This window comes from Heptranchias perlo, chromosome 29, assembly GCF_035084215.1.
Source record: "Heptranchias perlo isolate sHepPer1 chromosome 29, sHepPer1.hap1, whole genome shotgun sequence".
NCBI classification, from domain to species: Eukaryota; Metazoa; Chordata; class Chondrichthyes; order Hexanchiformes; family Hexanchidae; genus Heptranchias; species Heptranchias perlo.
In genome coordinates this window covers 34,676,782-34,695,953 of record NC_090353.1, presented here as the reverse complement: position 1 = coordinate 34,695,953, position 19,172 = coordinate 34,676,782, and the positions used below count along the sequence as shown (strand labels likewise).

General features: G+C 46.4%; 1 protein-coding gene across 1 annotated transcript in view; it reads left to right on the top strand.

Moving 5' to 3' along the window:
* The window catches only part of ncanb (neurocan b), a 95,419-nt gene that overhangs the window by 29,764 nt on the left and 46,483 nt on the right, over positions 1 to 19,172 (top strand). Inside the window, exon 7 of the mRNA XM_067968634.1 lies at positions 5,932 to 7,062. Within this exon, the coding sequence (XP_067824735.1) occupies positions 5,932 to 7,062 (1,131 nt within the window). The remainder of the gene's footprint in view (positions 1 to 5,931; positions 7,063 to 19,172) is intronic.

Genomic DNA, 19,172 nt, shown 5'->3' with positions numbered 1-19,172 from the left:
GCACAGAAACAGGCCATTCGGCCCAACTGGTCTGTGCTGGTGTTTATGCTCCACACGAGTCTCCTTCCTCCCCTGTCAGCATATTGCTTTCTCCCTCATGTGTTTATCTAGCTTCCCCTTAAATGCATCGATGCTATTCACCTCAACTGCTCCTTGTGGTAGCGAGCTCCACATTCTCACCACTCTCTGCATAAAGAATTTTCTCCTGAATTCCCTATTTGGATTTATTAGTCACTATTTTATATTTATAGCCCCCAGTATTGGTCTTCCTCACAAGTGGGAACATCTTCTCTACGTCGACCCTTCGTAATCTTAAAGACTTCTATCAGCTCACCCCTCAGCCTTCTCTTTTCAAGAGAAAAGACCCCCCAGCCTGTTCAATCTTTCCTGGTAGGTATAACCTCTCAGTTCTCTCCTCTGAACCTAGAGCAGAAGGAACTACTTGCCTGACCCAGCTCACCAGGAGATGCTCTTGAGCACCACTTGCGATTTTCCACCCTATCCTAATCGATAGACCATTTAGCGAAGATCGGGAAACTTTGCTCCCTCATGGAATCATAGAATGATACAGCACAGAAGGAGGCCATTCGGCCCATCGTGCCTGTGCCGGGTCTTTGAAGGAGCTATCCAATTGATACTACACCCTTGCTCTTTCCCCGTAGCCCTGCAAATTTTTCCCCTTCAAGTATTTATCCAATTCCCTTTTGAAAGTTACTATTGAATCTGCTTCCACCGCCCTTTCAGGCAGCGCATTCCAGATCATAACAACTCGCTGCGTAAAAATTTTTTTCCTCATGTCGCCTCTGGTTCTTTTGCCAATTACTTTAAATCTGTGTCCTCTGGTTACCGACCCTTCTCCTTATTTTCTCTATCGAAACCCCTCTTGATTTTGAACACCTCGATTAAATCTTCCCATGACCTGCTCTTCCTCCTCGGGAGGGCTGAATTGGCGTTCTCTGCCGGGGCCGACGTCAAAAGCCAACTCTGCGAGGCCACAGTCCAAGATTCCGTACTCGCCACTGCTCCGGGAGAGGCGGGGTGGGGGGTTGGGGTTTGGTGTGTATAATCGCACGTTGATTTGACCTCTCTTCCCCCCCCCTGCTGCCCCCTTCTACGTTGCAATCAGCTGTTTGTTCCGTTCTGTGCCTGTGAGAACGAGGGGTTGGGGATCATTTCAACCACCGCGAGCTCCAGTTTGAACGTTTTTGAGCGAGCCTGTGCAGCCAACAGATCAAAGAGTTTGCTAATTGGAGCAGCTAATCTATCTGGCAGTATAATGTTTAATCAAAGCCGGATTCTGATACCCAGAGGCAAACAGGAATATAAATGACAGAAGTTTTATTTGCAGCAATACTTTGAAGTTTTTTAATACACCAGCTCGCATGCTCATTCTGCATCGAGGTGACGCAGTTTTAGCTTTGCGTTGATGTGACGCGGGGCCTATCTTCCGAGATGGCAGCGTACCCGCGATTTTCCGACGTGCGCTGGACGTGGGAAAGGTGTCTGATACCAGTGCGAACCCGGATGGTTCCCGTCAATGTGTAGGGTCACTCAGTCTTTCTATGGAGATGCTGCTTTGCATTTGAGTAGGTAACATGATAACTTCTCAAGAAGGTGGCGTCACACCTTCCAGCTATGGAGAGGTGAAAGAAAGAATGAAATAACTTGCATTTATATAGCGCCTTTCACGACCTCAGGACGTCCTAAAGCACTTTACAGCCAATGAAGTACTTTTGAAGTGAACTGTTGTAATGTAGGAAACACGACAGCCAATTTGCGCACAGCAAGATCCCACAAACAGCAATGTGATAATGACCAGATCATCTGTTTTTAGTGATGTTGGTTGTGGGACAAATATTAGCCAGGACACCAGGGAGAACTCTCCTGCTCTTCTTCAAACAGTGCCATGAGATTTTTTTTACATCATCCCGAGAGGGCGGACGGGGCCTCGGTTTCATGTATCATCCAAAAGACGGCACCTGTGACAGGGCAGAGCTCCCTCAGTACTGGCACAGGGAGTGTCGGCCTGGATTATGTGCTCAGGTCTCTGGAGTGGGGATTGAACCCACAACCTTCATGACTCAGAGGCACGGCTGATGCCTGAATGACATTGTTAAAAACCTTCAAGCAGGCAATTTGTCAGCTCTCTTGGCTGGGGAATGATGCATGGCGATGAAAATTAAACTGGAAGAAGGGAAGACTTCAGGAAGACTTGACTTTCATGCACAATAACCATAATGTTTTATGTTAATTTTAATATTTATCAGCAGTATCAAACCAAGTATAAAATATTATATATCAGTTTGTTCCATTTGATCTACACAAGCAAATTAAACAGTTTTGAAATATTATACAGTGGAAATTTAATGGGGTATGTGAGGTACTTAATAGGAACAAAGAAAGTCGTCAAGACAATTAACTCTTTTTGTAGCTCAGTGCCTGATACCCAAGTGTTCTTTGTACAGGTCTTGGGGACTCTTCCTAGGCAAAGAGGAGCCTAAGTGAAGACCCAAGGCTCACAGTACACAACACCACTATTGAGGTTGACTAGCAGTAGGAGAGAAGATGGGATAATACAAGAGGTAGTGGTTAGCTGCTGCCACAATTGGGTTTAAAAGACTTTACATTTCAGGAGGGAGGAAAACCTGATAGGAAATAATGTTGGGACGTCCTGGGAAAGAATGGATTCGAGTAGCGATGTCAACACAGTGAGGATGCAGGGAGGAGGAAGAGTGTGTAGGATTGCATATTTGCGGCAGAGGAGTGAACAAGAGGTCCCCCTGGAGAAACAGTCAGAGGGGTAAGTTGAGTGAGGTGGACGTAACCATGGCACAGCACAGTATAACTTAGGTCCTTATAAAAGCAGAGATGCACTGTGTATGTTCAGAATTTTATGACGGAGAATGTCGAAATGGTAAATTCAGTTGATCAAAGATAGATTTGGATGAGGAAGACTATTCAGCTCATCCAGAAAGATCCTACAATTCCGATTACCGCATCCAACCGCCTTAAATGACTTCAAGGTTTTTACCTCGACTATCCTACCTAGACTATTCCATGTGTTAATCACTCTTAGTTTGAAGAACTTCCTGATGTCAGTCCTAAATTTGCCTTTTACTAGTTTGAATTCAAGACCCTTTGATCCTCTTTAATGGTTTAACTTGAAGTAGCATCTAGATTCATTTTTCCTATATCATTGTAATATCTTATACAGATCCAACAGTCCCACTCATGCACCTTCCTTCAGGTCGGAAGAGACCTGGGCTTGAAATTCGTCTGGGCCCGTTTTCGGGCCCAAGGTAAGCCTGAAAATGGGCCTCAGGCCTCATTAACATTTTATGCTGGAGCTGCCGGCTCCCGCTGCGCCTCCGTGGGCAGCTCGGGTGTTTGAGGAGCATGAATGTCGAGCCGCTTGCCTCACTGGCAGTGGCCCGAAGGTAAGTCCCGGGATTGGTGGGGGGGGGGGGGAGAGGTGGGGGGAGGTGTTGGAGTGGGCAATGGGGAAATGGGGCGATTGCAACGACTGTGGAGTCGGGCGAACACTCCTGCTCCTCCGGCTCCACAGGAACGTTTTTGCAAAAATGAGCATTACAAAAAACCTTACATATAGTTGGCTGCTGAAGAATCCTGAGTTGGGGGAAGTTCTGACACCTGTCCTACTCATCACTGCCCAATTTCAACGAATGGACCTAAAAGAGGCAATAGGTCCCTCGTTTACATATTTGAAGGGACTTAACGCCTGGTTAGGGGGCTGCCAGGAACCCCTGAAAAATAGCTCGACAAACATTTCAGGTCAAACGTTTTTGAGACATCCTTGGGGTGTAGGAAGTTGGTCCCCAAAATTGGGCCTCGTTGCGCCGGCTTTATGAGCGTAAAATGGGCCCAACAATTTCTACCCCTTTATTTCTCCAGTCTTCCATCAAAATTCAACCCTTTGGCACTAGGGAGCAGACTCGTGATTCTTTTAGATTCTGTCCATTCCTTCTGGGAAAAACAGGTTATTATTGTTATCTATACCCTGTTGAATGCAGTAATGTTTTGAGACGCGCAGTGCATATTAACCCAGACGATGACAGAGTGAAGTAGCTGGGAAAGGATTTATACACTGAAGAGCTCAGTGTGAGCGAAGATCTCAAGGAGTGAAGAAGAGGCGCAAAAAGGATTTACAAGAACTGAGAGGTTATAACTATCAGAGGAAGGACTGGGGCTCTTTTCTCTAGAAAAGAGAAGGCTGAGGGGTGACATGATAGAAGTCTTTAAGATTATGAAAGGGTTTGATGGGGTAGATGTAGAGAAGATGTTTCCACTTGTGGGGGAGACCAGAACTAGGGGCCATAAATATAAATAGTCACCAATAAATCCAATAGGGAATTCAGGAGAAACTTCTTCACCCAAAGAATGGTGAGAATGTGGAACTCGCTACCACAAGGAGTAGTTGAGGCGAATGGCATAGATGCCTTTAAGGGGAAGCTAGATAAACGCATGAGAGAGAAAGGAATAGAAGGATATGTTGATAGGGTGAGATGAAGAGGGGTGGGAGGAGCCTCGTGTGGAGCACAAACAGAGGCATGGACCAGTTGGACCAAATGGCCTGTTTCTGTGCAGTAAATTCAACGTAATTCTATGTAATACTTTTCAGCCTCCAGTGAACGAGCTCCACTGCGTGTGTCTCTCTCTCCCTCTCTCTCTCAGTGTCTCTCTCCTTGTCTCTCAGTCTCTCTTTCTGTCTCGCTCTCCAGAATTGTGGATAGAATTTGATGAGGTAATCTGTACTATTTCCATCTCCGCCATCTCATGCCCCAAAATAAGTGCAGCCAGGAGTTCAATGCTTCATCACAATCCTTAATTCAGTGACAACAGCAGTGTTCAGTAATAAGACTGAGGTAAGAAGTATTGGCGATGAGGAATGACTCATTAAGTTGAGACTCTTCAGCCTTGAAAACACACATCTGTGCGAAACTTAGAAGCACGTTAGATATCTAATGGGACAAAGAAATACTTTCAGATACACAAAGGGTAGCGGGCGAGAGGCACAGAGCTGTGAAAGGCAAGTTTAGGACAGATGCCAGGACACATTTCAACAGAGGATAAATCAACAGCTGGAGTGGGCCGCTAGCAATGGTGGTTGGTATCGGGAGACTTGACTCATTTAAGAAGCAGCTAGATGCCTTAATTGGAAGCGAGGTGTCCTGGAAGAATGACTTCAAATGGGCCAATGAACGTATTTCATCCGAACTGATCTTGGAATCACAGATGAAACACTCGCAAGTTCCAATTTTAAATTTGGAACTCTGACAATAGCTCTTGTGTCCCGTCGAGTTAGTGAAATTTTATTTTCCGATTCTGTGGTGATTCCCAGTGAATTCTATGTGTCCTTGGAGCTGTTGTTTATTTTTTTCCCCCTTGTTTCGCACTAATCTCATCTTCATGTGAGGATGACTTTTGTGTGAAGTTACAAACTTAAGGAAGCATTGCAAAGTCATTTTCTATTTTAAGAAAACCTGTTCATTGCTTCATCGCATGTCAGGGGAGTTTTTTTTTTGTGTTTGTTTTTTTCCCTTCCTCTCCTTCAAGTTCTGCCTCTTGCTGGGGATATAGTTTCATGGGTACAGTTTGTAACTGGGATCTCACCCAACTAGCCATTCTCCACCTGAGCGTTTTATAAAAAGATTCATTCTCGGGATGCGGGCGTCCCTGGCAAGGCCGGCATTTATTGCCCCTCCCTAGTTGTCCTGATGTGATTTGATTCAACTGAGTGGCTGTTAAGATCCCCGGACTCCATGAGTGTGTTGCCCACTTCAGGATTTGGGTACATGTACCCGTTCTCCCCCCATTTTAAAATCAGGGCCTATGTTCCAGTGTCGTGAACAATTATTCCTGCAGACCGCAGCAATTAAATCACCATTTTCTTCTTTTTGAATTTCAAACCAGCCGGTGATGTACAGCTATCCACAAAGGAAAGCATGGATTCTGCAGGAATCTCTGTGTTGGAAAATTCAGATCTACAGACAGTGGAAGAGTCCACTGCACAAGGCGGTGGTGGAAGTTCAAACACAGCAGCGCCTATTTCAGGGAAACTGTCACTCAAAGAATGGTCGTTACTATCTGGGACTGACTTCACAGAGCTGTCAAAGCAAGTGGAAGGACCGCCATCCCATAACTCCGCTGTAACCCAGCCGACTGCGCTGAAACATCTGGAGCAACCTCTCGCAACAGCTGCGCCTGGTTCGAAACAGCAGGATCCAACTGGAAATGACTCTTCATTTCCCGTTGACCTAAAGGAACATACCTTAAAGTCTGTCGGTAACAATTTCCCCATGGTCGACGGTAGAAGCTCTTCAGATAACCCGGCATATGAAGGAAGTGGACTGGGCTACAATGGCGACCATGTTCATGATTCAACCATGGGAATGATCTTTAACAGAGATAGGAACCCAACTATGGCATCTGAGGGACCAAAGGAGAAAGCATCTCACAACCCTGATGACCTAAATGAAGCAAGACCAACTTTCTGGGCACCCGAAATTGTAAGCGACAGACTAAAGCCAAAAGAAAAAACCATTGAAACACAAGGCCCAACATCTCAAAGAGAAAGAGACACAACAGAAGAACCAACGTCCATTGCCCTCAACATAACCTCATTGGAAAAATCTGGTACGGCAACTCCTGTTGCTTCCATTGACCTTGTTGGATTGAATACCCAAGCCGTTACTAAGAGTTCCCCGGCAAAAGAGATAGAATCAGACATTGTTGTTATTGGTGAATCCAATGAGTTACCTCAGTTGGAGTTGGAGCCTATGGTTGATAATGAGCTAGACACTGACTGGGAGTTCTTGGGGAAACAATTCTTGAAAAGCACTGCTACGGAAGCAATGACTGCAGATCTTTCCAGCCATCAACTCAATAATCTACCCATGATTGAGCCCAAAAGAATTGCAAGCACCCATAAAGGTACAACAGTGGTTATGGATCAAAGCCCAACGAGTGTGTCTCAAGAGCTGTTGTATGTGCCAACCCCTTACACCATGACCGGAACAAACACATGGCCACAAGTTGCCTCAGGTAAGCACATTTTGTTTTCCTTGCTCGTTCTTGTTCTATTTTTCTCCCTCGCCTTCATGCATCTCTAGTCAAGAAGGGATGGAATAAGGGACCTTGGTAATTTGTGGTGCTTCTCATAACAGCCCTAAGAAATACTGAACCTTTAACATGCATGAGTATCGGAGATAACTGGTGTTTAATGTGCAATAGTTAACAGCGCTGTCTGGACATAATTATGACATGCTTCATAATGTTGCACTGGTGTGAAGTACTCCGTATCGTTGCTGGATGTTGGAATTTATGCTAATAACTACTTTACATTGCAACACATTACAGATGAATGAGTTTACATCTTAGGGTTGCACAATGTGTTCCATTTTCCAGGATCTTGTTTTGAATCCTGCCGATGCTGTTGGGATCACAGGTGTACATGAAATGAGTTTGAGCAGTCTCCGACCAGCTCCTGTGATTAGTCTCTAACATTAAACCAAACCTAGTTGCGCAGTGAGTTGGAGCAGGTTGGACCTCTCATTGACTGAGGCCTCATGGATGATTGGTGTCACACTATTGAAGTGGGGAGTGCGCGTCCTGAGCTTAGAATTAAGGCTTGTTGTTGAGAGTAGAGGCATCTTTACCCAAGGTAGCACTCTCACCTCTGAGTCAGAAGGTCGTGGGTTCACGTTCCACTCCGCAGACCTGAGCACATAATCTAGGCTGACACTTCAGTGCAGTATTGAGACGGTTCTGCACTGTTGGAGGTGACGTTTTTCGGATGAGCCGTTAAATCGAGGTCCTGGCCGTGATTTTAAATGGGGAGAACGGAGTGGGGGGGGGGGACAGTAAAAATTTTAAAAATCTAAAACCCGTCCCCAACCTGCCTCCAACCCGCCCACTTCCAGTTCTCACGGAGGTGGGACGATGGGCGAGTGACCAATCTTCCCCTAGGAGGCGGGTCGGTCAGTGAGAGCTTTCATGGAGGCTGTGGGGCCTCCATTTTGACAAGTTTTTAATTTTTAACCCCTGGGAGCTGGGATTCCCGGGCCTGCTATTTCCACTCCACGTGAGGGGAGGCGAGGAGGCCTGAAACAGCAGGCAAGTGCCTTTTATAGCACAGCTTGTGGGACCGGAGGAGCAGCTTCCCCCAGGCCTAACAAGCCTACCTGCAGGGATCTCCCCCACGATCTCCGACCCCCCCCCCGCCTCAACGATCTCCGACCCCCATGATGACCCCCAATGACTGACATCCCCCCGGTGACCCCTGATCCCCCGGTGACCCCTGATGACTGAGCCCCCCCCCCCCCCCCCGCCGCCAAAGACCCACCTCGCCAAATCTAACGCTTACCCGTTTACGTCCTCTTCCTTCCACTTCTCCCGTCCAACTAAGGCCAGCCTGTCAATCAGGCCGGCCTGTCAGGCGGGAAACCGTCAAAAAAAAAAAAGACGCGTCCTTAACGTCAAAATTGTAAGGATGTCTGGGAAACCCATGCCCCCAGTCTGCCCTCTCCAGTGGACGTAAAAGATCCCATGACACCATTCAAAGACGAACAGGGGAGTTCTCCCTGGTGTCCTGGCCATTATTTGCTCCTCAACCAACACCACTAAACCAGATGATCTGATCATTTATCTCATTGCTGTCTGTGGGATCTTGCTGTGCACAAATTGGCTGCCGCGTTTCCTACATTGCAACAGCGACTACACTTCAAAAGTACTTCCCAGTTCTTTTGGACGTCCTGAGGACGTGAAAGGTGCTATATAAACGCAAGTTATTTCTTTCTTTCTATGCCTAACTCATCTTTCCATTCTTTACTTAACCCGAGACTGTTGGACGCCAGCAATGGCTGCAAAAGGCAAGTAAGTGTCTCCTCACCCCCACCCCGCCAACACTGATACCCTTCATTTGATCAACACAGAATAAGAGTTGACTGACATTGGGAAGCAGAAACAGTGACGAGAAAATCTTCAGTCCCCTCCTTTGGTTCGGTTGGTAAAATCAATGTGTATCCAGGCCATACAGGCCAAAAGTCCCACGTTTGATTCCTGGTCTTGTGCTGACTCATCTAAGAACGCTATAATTAGGTTGCCGGGCTGGGAAGTGAGGAATCAGTCAGGGTGCCCGCTCCTGGGGCATGATTTTATTGGGGAGCCGGAAAGGGGGCAGGGGGTTGGAATTCCTGACGGGAAACCCAGAAGGACAGGTTTCCCGGACATCCTTACGGTTTTGATGTAAGGATGCCTTTCATTTTTTCTTTGACGGTTTCCCACCCGACAGGCCAGCCTGATTGACAGTCGGACTGGAGAAGAAGAAGGATGGGGACGTGAACAGGTAAGTGTTAGATGGGGGGAAGGGTCATCGGAGGTTGATTCGGAGGTCACTGGGGTGGGGGGGGGGTGGCGGTCAGTCATCGGGGAGGGTCAGTCATCGGGGGTCATCGGGGGGGGGGTGGTCAGTCATCGGGGGGGTCGGGGGTCACTGGAGGGGGCTCAGTCATCGGGGGGCTCAAGTCATTGGTGGGTGTCAGGGTCAGGTGTCAACAAGGGGGTCGGAGATTGTGAGGGGGGGGGTCGGAGATCATGAGGGGGTCGGAGATCGTGACGGGAGTCAGAGATCGTAAGGTGGGGGTCGGAGATTGTGAGGGGAGGTTGGAGATCGTGAGGGGGGAGATCGGAGATTGTCGGTGGGGGGAGGCCACTGCAGGTAGGCTCGTTGGGTCTGGGAGAAGCACTCCTGCTCCTCCGGGCTCACAAGCTGTGCTATAAAGGCACTTACCTGCTGTTTCGGGCCTTCTCGCCTCCTCTCACGTGGCGTGAAGTAGAAGGCCCAGGAATCCCGGTCCCCAGGGGTTAAAAACAAAAATAAGCTGTTAAAATGGAGGCCCACAGCCTCCTTGTGAGCTTTTAGTGACCGACCCGCCTCCTGAGAGAGGGTTGGTTGCCCGCCCTTCGTCCCGCTTCTGTTAAAACCGGAAATGGGCGGATTGGAGGCTGGTTGGGGGCGGATTTTAGATTTTTAAAATTTTTACTGGCCCCTCCGCCCCCAACCCACCTGTTTTTCCGAGTTAAAATCATGCCCCTGATCTCTATCCACTAACCTTTCCTGCCAAGCGAGCAGTCACGTCAAAGAGGCCATCCAAGCCAAGCGAGCGTGTGTGTGTGGACTTCCGGCGAGGACAGGACCAGCCTTGGTCATGATGCATCCCCATGTTTGAATGGTCTACTGAGACTCAATGAAGAATTGTCCACTTGGGCCCAATGGATGAATTAAAGTCCAGAACTGATCCAGTGCTTTCAGGAGAGGAAGGGAGAGAATTGGAGGAAAGAGGAAAAGTTTCACTGGTGCCAAAGTCAAAAGTCGGGCATTTTGCGTGGCCATTATTCTTTCTTGTACATCTAATCATCACATCTCATGAGTCAAGCCTGCCAACATAGTTTCCTGATTGAAACACCTCACCATATGATTTGCCGTGATGAAGAAAAGTCAATCATGTCGTGAAGCAGGAGGATTCCCAGTAAATCATGTGTAATGGGATCAGGGTTCAAATCTGTAAATGTAGTTAAAAACCCAGTAAGAGAACAGTGTGATAAATGGCACTGCTATAAGCCTGCATATACGAAAAGGAAATGAGACACGGCCCTTAATAAATTTGCCTTTCCGCAACCTATATCTTGAGCAGAAGATTCTCAGTTGTCAAATTCTTTTAGGGCCTTCATGTTTAACAAATTAAGACATTACTGTTGAAAGAGAAATGGCCTAATCTTCAATTATGAAAATGAAACTGCTGTACTTACTCAATAATTAATTGTCCGTTGGGCTTCATAGAGAAAAAGATTAAATGGCCTCAGCTGACACACAGAAAATGTGGGAAAATGACAGCCTCACTTCATGAGTTGATTCACGCTTTGCCAATTCCCAAAAGCCCGAAACCAATACTGATATAAAGGTTAGAGGTCAGTCCAGTAAGTGCTGAGACATAATTCCTCCTCTGTTGTCTCCTCCTACTCGTTTCATGCCTGGTCCATAACTCCAGAATGGTGGGTGGTGGATCATTTAGACCTACTGGTTAGTTATTATTTTTCAACTCCTCGTTCGACTCCCATCGCTATCAAGAGTTTTTAAAGAATTCATTCTCGTGGGTGTAACTGGCAAAGCCGGCATTTATTGCCCCTTGAGAAGGTGGTGGTGGGCCTTCTTCTTGAACCGCTGCAGTCCGTGTGGTGAAGGTTCTCCCACAGTGCTGTTAGGGAGGGAGTTCCAGGATTTTGACCCAGTGACGATGAAGAAACGACTGGTATATTTCCAAATATGACTAACTCCATGGAACATAAAATTCTCTATCAATGGGCTTCAATCTATCCAGCTGTTAAATGGGTCCCACCAATGTTGGGACTCAACAGGTGTATACAGAGATGACTTGTCCACTGGAATTGTACACAAGGGGCCCTGAAAGAGAGATGGTGCTGCTACTATGGCAGGTCTTTGAATGACTGTTGACTGTGGGAATCTTGTTTATTTTTGACAGATGGATGGGAATTTCTTGTTTGAAGTGACCAGGGTTTACACTTGGGAGACAGTCGCGAATGGATAATGTCAGCAGGCCTGGATGTGTGTGTTTTTAATCTGTTCTGTCTCTCCTAATATTAGTTAGTTGAGCCGTTAACTCCCGATTTGATTTTCCTCTATGGGTTTCGATAAAGCCAAACTAGAACTATCCTCACCCCTGCCCCCTCCTCAAAGCTGGCAAACCTTCCTCGCATTTATATAATGCCTTTCACGACATCCAAAAGTGCTTTACAGCCAGTGAAGTATTTTTGAAGCCCAACTGGTCCATGCCGGTGTTCATTCTCCTCACGAGCCTCCTCCCACTGTACTTCATCAAACCCTATCAGCATATCCTTCTATTCCTTTCTCCCTCATGTGTTTGTCTAGCTTCCCCTTAAATGCATCGATGCTATCCGCCTCAACTACTCCGTGCGATAGCGAGTTCCACATTCTCACCGCTCTTTATTTATATAATGGAGGAAAACCTCCCAGGAGCGTAATCGGGGGAATGATTGAAATGGAAGCAGCTTTCATTTGTTTCCCAAAAATGGCTTCAAGAAAGCCGGGGCCCCTTTAATAGTCGGGACTGTTATTTTGTGCTCAAGGCGCAGCGTAGCGAATGAATCCGTGACTCATGCTTGACCTCTGTGTGATCTCCGGGACTGTGAGGTATTGGGCTGAGTCTTTGTTTGATTCTTTCTTTGTATCTTAGCAGCGTTAAATCAATAAAGACATAAATAAAATATATTAATGTATTTTTAGCTGCCGGGTTTCTGAAGGTTATTTGACGTTGAGAGACTGCGGGATTCCCACTGAGATCCGGCACATTTTCCCCTCTCTATTAAACGTCAACTGATTTTAAACCAATTAAAGCTGCCACAGAATGGGCTTTTTCTTTGCGTAACTTGTTCAGAGGGGAACATTTCCCCTTCCTGCCCCCAAAATTGTGACTGCCGTGGACTTTAAATATTTATTTGTTCCGATATATGCGATACTGGGAAGAGTTGCCCAGGTGGCTGAGTGGACTGTGTGGGATCGTACTGACTCATCTCGAATAGGGGTTGGCGGGGAGGAGGAGGGGGGCAGTGCGGGAGGGGCATGAATCGATCTCTGTGCTGAGTTAGCCGATCTCAGCTAAAAAAAGAAAAAGAAGGAAAGACTTGCATTTATATAGCGCCTTTCACAACCTCTGGACGTCCCAAAGAACTTAACAGCCACTTAAGTATAACCACCGTTGTAACATAGGAAATGCAGCAGCCAATTTGTGCACAGCAAGGTCCCACAAACGGCAATCAGATAAATGACCGGATCATCTGTTTTAGTGATGTTGGTTGAGCGATAAATATTAGCCCAGGACACCGGAGAAAGAAATCCCCTGCTTTTCTTCAAAATAGTGGTCGTTGTATCTTTTACATCCACCTGAGAGGGCAGAAGGGGCCTCAGTTTAACGTCTCATCCGAAAGATGGTGGCCTCGATTTTTGCAATGGTGGCGGGTTGGCAGGCTGGGGTGAAAGGGGGACATTAGGGGGTGAAGAGGGGGACATCGGAGAGGGAGACATTGGACTTCAGAGCAGGGTGCAGAGGTAGGTTCATTTTATGTTTTCACTTCCGTCTATGGTTTTTTATGTAATTTATTTAGTTTCTTGTTCCCTGATCCGGCCCTTCATGTCTGGTTTCACCAGGCGTGAATCAGAAGCTGTGGGCAAGCCGCCCAGGTAAGTTAAAAATCATTCTAATTACTTCATCTGTCACAGGTAAACTGCCTTAAGTACCTCAGTGAGGTACATTTGGTTCTTTAACTGTCATCCCGTCAGCTTTAATTGCCGGCGGGACTTCTGTTTTCGGGTCGCCCGCTCACACAGGTGGGTCCCTGGAAACTCGAAGGTCGGTGGGTTGGAGCCGGCTTCCGAACCCGAACGAGATTTCTGCGATTTTCAGAGACCCCCCGCCCCCCAACGCACCCGCAATTGCCCCCTAAAATCACCCCCAGTATCTCTGCCAGTGCAGCATTCCCTCAGCACTGGCACTGGGAGTGTCATCCTGGATTTTCCGCTCAAGTCTCTGGAGTGGGGATTGAACCTACAACCTTCTGAATTGGAAGCAAGAGAGCCAACACTGACACCCTAAGCTAGGCTGGGGATAGGGGCATATAATAGGACGTAGTGCCCCTCGGGTAAAAAAAAAATCAGCGGGCACTCCTGCTCCTGGTAGCTATCCAGTGCCAACAACTTGCATTTATATAGCGCCTTTAACATAGTAAAACGTCCCAAGGCGTTTCACAGGAGCGATTATCAGACAGAACTTGATACTGAGCCACATAAAGAGATATTAGGACAGGGGCTTGGTCAAAGAAGTGGGTTTTAAGGAGCATCTTTAAGGAGAAGAGAGAGACGGAGAGGTTTAGGGAAGGAATTCTAGAGCTCGGGGCCCGGACAGCTGAAGGCACGGCCGCCAATGGTGGGGGGCGAAGGAAATTGGGGATACGCAAGAGGCCAGAATTGGAGGAACGCAGAGATCTCGGAGGGCTGTAAGGCTGGAGGAGCTTACAGAGATAGGGAGGGGCGAAGCCACGGAGCGAATTGAACACTTGCGACTTACGCTGTAAAGTGAGTGATGGTAAATGTTGAATGAGGATCGGATCGGGATTGGCTGTGATTCTCCTCCCTTCATCACGCTGTAAGAATGGTCAGATGGATGAAGTACCAGAGTCCTGCTGCTATGTGTAGAATTGTACCCCAGTAGTCAGGACATTAGGTGGGGAAACTGGGGTGAAACCTCCCTCCCCTCATCCCCTTTTTTGTGAAGACAGACTTTTTCTTTGCGAGCAGATTGGGACAAATCATCTAATGATAACCCCCCACCCCCCCCCCCCCCAAAAAAAATTGCAATCTCTTCTGTATAAATTACTATAATTACCATTTCTTGGAACATGTTCAAATTTGCATAATCTTCAACGGGGAGTACAGACCTCCGCTGAGCCTCGGTAACAATCCAGTTCCTGTATGCAGGAATTTTCTGCTTCACTGAACATAACTGTGTTAAAACGACCATTGGAAGATCGATGAAAGCTGCTGCAAAAACACTCCCAAAGCACTGCCTTCAACTCCAACTGAATAACAAGTGTAGTTATTCGGGGGGTGCGTGAGGATTTGGATCCCAGCCTTGTTCCTAAGTTGTAGCCATTTGTCCTGTTTCAGGATGATTGCACAAAGCGCATCTTAGTCACAAGATGGCTGGTGTAGCCTGTTCACTGCAATGAGATTTATCTTAATGTTCAATTACTTACAAAATAGTATTGGTAAAGTAGAGGGAGAAACAGGTAATGTAGCAAAGGAAAGAGAGAAGAGAGCCTAACAACAACAACTTGCCTTTATATAGCACCTTTAACGTAGTAAAAACGTCCCAAGGCGCTTCACAGGAGCGATTATCAAACAAAATTTGACACCGAGCCACGTAAGGAGATATTAGGACAAGTGACCAAAAGCTTGGTCAAAGAGGGAGGTTTTAAGGAGCGTCTTAAAGGAGAAGAGAGAGGTAGAGAGGCGGAGAGTTTCAGGGAGGGAATTCCAGATCTTAGGGTCTAGGCAGCTGAAGGCACGGCCACCAATGATAGCATGAAGGAAATCGGTGATTTGCAGGAGGCCAGATTGGAGGAACACAGAGATCTCAGAGGGTTGTAGGGCCGGAGGAGATTACAGAGATAGGGAGGGGCGAGGCCATGGAGGGATTTGAACACAGGGATGAGAACTTTAAAATCGAGGCATTGCCGGATTGGGAGCCAATGTTGGTCAGCGAGCAGAGGAGATGATGGGTGAATGGGATTTGGTGTGTGTTAGGATACATGCAGCAGAGTTTTGGATGAGCTCAAGTTTACAGAGGATGGTAGGTGGGAGGCAGGCCAGGAGAGCATTGAAATAGCCCAAAGCACAAGGAAAGCAGGTTATTCAGTCCGTTTGATGTAGCAGCCTCATGCTGTGCTGACAGACATTCAAATGCACCAAGCTGGGTTTGATCATTAACATTACATATTCGCAAAATGGACTCATTTTATTCAATTCCGTTTGTCCGTGGATATGTACAATTTGACCTTGTGTCTACCAACATTCTCAGGGTAGAAGGGGAAATGCCCTTACTGCAGTATGAGTGTCATCAGAGATGATGAGGAGGAAATCACAGGCTGGTCCACGGTCAGTCGTGGCTCAGTGGGTAGCACTCTTACCTCTTGAGTTATGAAGGTTGTGGTTTCGAGCCCCATTCTGGAGACTTAAGCACAAAATCCAGACTGACACTCCAGTGCAGTACTGAGGGAGTGCTGCACTGTTGGAGGTGCCGTCTTTCGGATGAGATGTTAAGCCAAGGCCCTGTCTACCCTCTCAGGTGGACGTAAAAGATCCCATGGCCGCTATTGGAAGAAGAGCAGGGAAGTTCTCCCCGGTGTCCTGGCCAATATTTATCCCTCAATGAACATCACTAAAACAGATTATCTGGTCATTATCACATTGCTGTTTGGTGTATACAAATTGGCTGCTGTGTTTCCTACATTACAATAGTGACTACACTTTAAAAAGTACTTAATAGACTGTAAAGTGCTTTGGGACATGAAAGGCACTCAAAAAACATAAGACTTTCACAGTTTGTCTGCAGTGGGATCTCAGGGGTCTGTGAGGTCATCAGAATTCTGTCAATCAGGGACTGCATGTTCCGTGTGCTACGAGCACAGTGCCCGGAGAACTCAGTGTTGTAAATTTTTTCTGTATTTATTGATTCATTAACTCATTATATCCGTTGTTGCATGCAACGAAATTTTCCGCATTGACAGCACTGTGTTTGTTTCGGTAACTGACAGGCACCTTTCATGCGTTAGGTGGTCTCAGGAGTGGGTGAGTATCTGTATTGGGTCCCGGGATGGGGGGAGTCAATATCAGCAGAGAGGGTCCCGGGAGTGGGTGAGTATCTGCAGGGGGTTTCCATATATAAGAGTTCGCAAACCAGTGACGTAGTCATTGCCTTAATACCACACACAGCATATAATTGAAACATTTTATCTGTATATATTCACAAGTAATTCAGGATTACAGTCACCAATGTTCTCAGGCCTTAGGCCCAGTGACAGCACATTGTGACCAATTATCTGGGAGCATCAGCCAGAAGAAGCTTCAGGAGTTCCTACAAACTTCCTGGATTCCAGAAGGTTCTGTGTGAGACCAGGTGTTCAACATCATGAGGGGTTTTGATAAGGTAAATAGGGAAAAACTGTTTCCACTGAACTAGAGGATATAAATTTAAGATAATCATTAAAAGAACGCAGGGAGAGGTCAGGAGATTTTTTTTTTAACGCCGAGAGTTGTTAGGACATGGAATGCCTGGCCAAAAACGGGGTGGGGGAAAACAGAATTCATAACAGCTTTTAAAAGAGAGGCGGACAAGTAATTGAAAAATAAAATTTTTAAATGATATAGGGAGAGGGACGAGGACGAGTGGAGCCTTCTGTGCTGTACAATTCTGTGCTTCTGGAGAACGTTATCCTCTGACGCCAGAGAGAGACCATTTTGAAAGTTGTTGTCATGGTTCCCATCAAAATGGGAGCCATTTCCGTCGGAGGCTGATGTTGAGTTTAGAATTCGGAGCTGCTCAACCGGAAAGGGGCTTTAGGTAAAAGTGATTCCCATTTATGTAATTGTAATGAATCTTCAGTGGTGTAATGAAATGAGATGTAATGCGATGGTAGTATGCGCTCATTGGAGCAGAGAGATTCCATCTTGTGACGTGCAACCAACTTAACATCTACATATTTATTGCAACACAGTAGAAGTATTTATGGTGTATTATTTACACCAAGCACTGCCCAATGTTACACGGATAACAGGTAAGTCAAATAAATAATTCCCATTGTGTTATGGAATTGCCTCCATAAGACCATCAGAGATAGGAGCAGGAGTAGGCCATTCGGCCCCTCGAGCCTGCTCCGCCATTTAATGAGATCATGGCTGATCTGATTTTTACCTCAACTCCACTTTCCCGCCCTTTCCCCATATCCTTTGACTCCTTTGCTGATCAAAAGTTTGTCTAACTCAGCCTTGAGTGTATTCAATGACTCAGCCTCCACAGCATTTTGGGGTAAAGAATTCCAAAGATTCACGACCCTCTGGGAGAAGAAATTCCTCCTCATTTCCGTCTTAAACGGGCCACCCCTTATCCTGAGATTATGCCCACTAGTTTTAGATTCCCCCATGAGGGGTAACATCCTCTCAGCATCTACCCTATCGAGTCCCCTCAGAATCTTGTATGTTTCAATAAGATCGCCTCTCATTCTTCTAAACTCCAATGAATATAGACCCAACCTGTTCAATCTTTCCTCATAAGACAACCCTTCCATACCCGGAATCAACCCAGTGAACCTTCTCTGAACTGCCTCCAATGCAAGTATGTCCTTCCTTAAATAAGGGCACCAGAACTGTACGCAGTACTCCAGGTGTGGTCTCACCAGCACCCTGTACAGCTGTAGCATGACTTCCCTGCTTTTATACTCCATCCCCCTAGAAATAAAGGCCAATATTCCATTTGCCTTCCAGATTACCTGCTGCACCTGTATGTTGACTTTTTGTGTTTCATGTACGAGGGCACCCAGATCCCTCTGTACCGCAGCATTTTGTAGTATTCCCCCATTCAAATAATATTTTGCTTTTTTATTTTTCCTCCCAAAGTGGATGACTTCACATTTTCCCACATTATATTCCATCTGCCAAATTTTTGCCCATTCACTTAACCTGTCAATATCCCTTTGCAGACACTTTGTGTCCTCATCGCAACTTGCTTTTCCACCTATCTTTGTATCAGCAGCAAATTTGGCCACAAGACACTCTGTTCCTTCATCCAAGTCATTGATATATATTGTAAATAGTTGAGGCCCCAGCACTGAGCCCTGCGGCACCCCACTAGTTACAGATTGCCATTTTGAAAATGACCCTTTTATCCCAACTCTTTGTTTTCTGTTAGTTAGCCAATCCTCTATCCATGCCAGTATATTACCCCCAACACCATGAGCTCTTATCTTGTGCAGTAATCTTTTATGTGGCACCTCATCAAATGCCTTTTGGAAATCCAAATATACGGCATCCATTGGTTCCCCATTATCCACCCTGCCCGTTACTTCCTCAAAGAACTCTAATAAATTTAGCAATTTTATTTTAAATTCACAAGCTTTCGGAGGCTACCCCCTTCCTCAGGTGAACGATGTGGACATCTCCACATTTCCACATCGTTCACCTGAGGAAGGGGGTAGCCTCCGAAAGCTTGTGAATTTAAAATAAAATTGCTGGACTATAACTTGGTGTTGTAAAATTGTTTACAATTGTCAACCCCAGTCCATCACCGGCATCTCCACATCACATCTAATAAATTTGTCAGACATGATTTCCCCTTCATAAAACCATGTTGACTCTCCTTGATTGTATTATGAGTCTCCAAATGTCCTGCTACTACTTCCTAAATAATGGATTCTAGCATTTTCCCAGTGACAGATGTCTGCTGGAAGGATGTCTTTTCGGATGAGACGTGAAACCGAGGCCCCGTCTGTCCTCTCATGTGGACGTA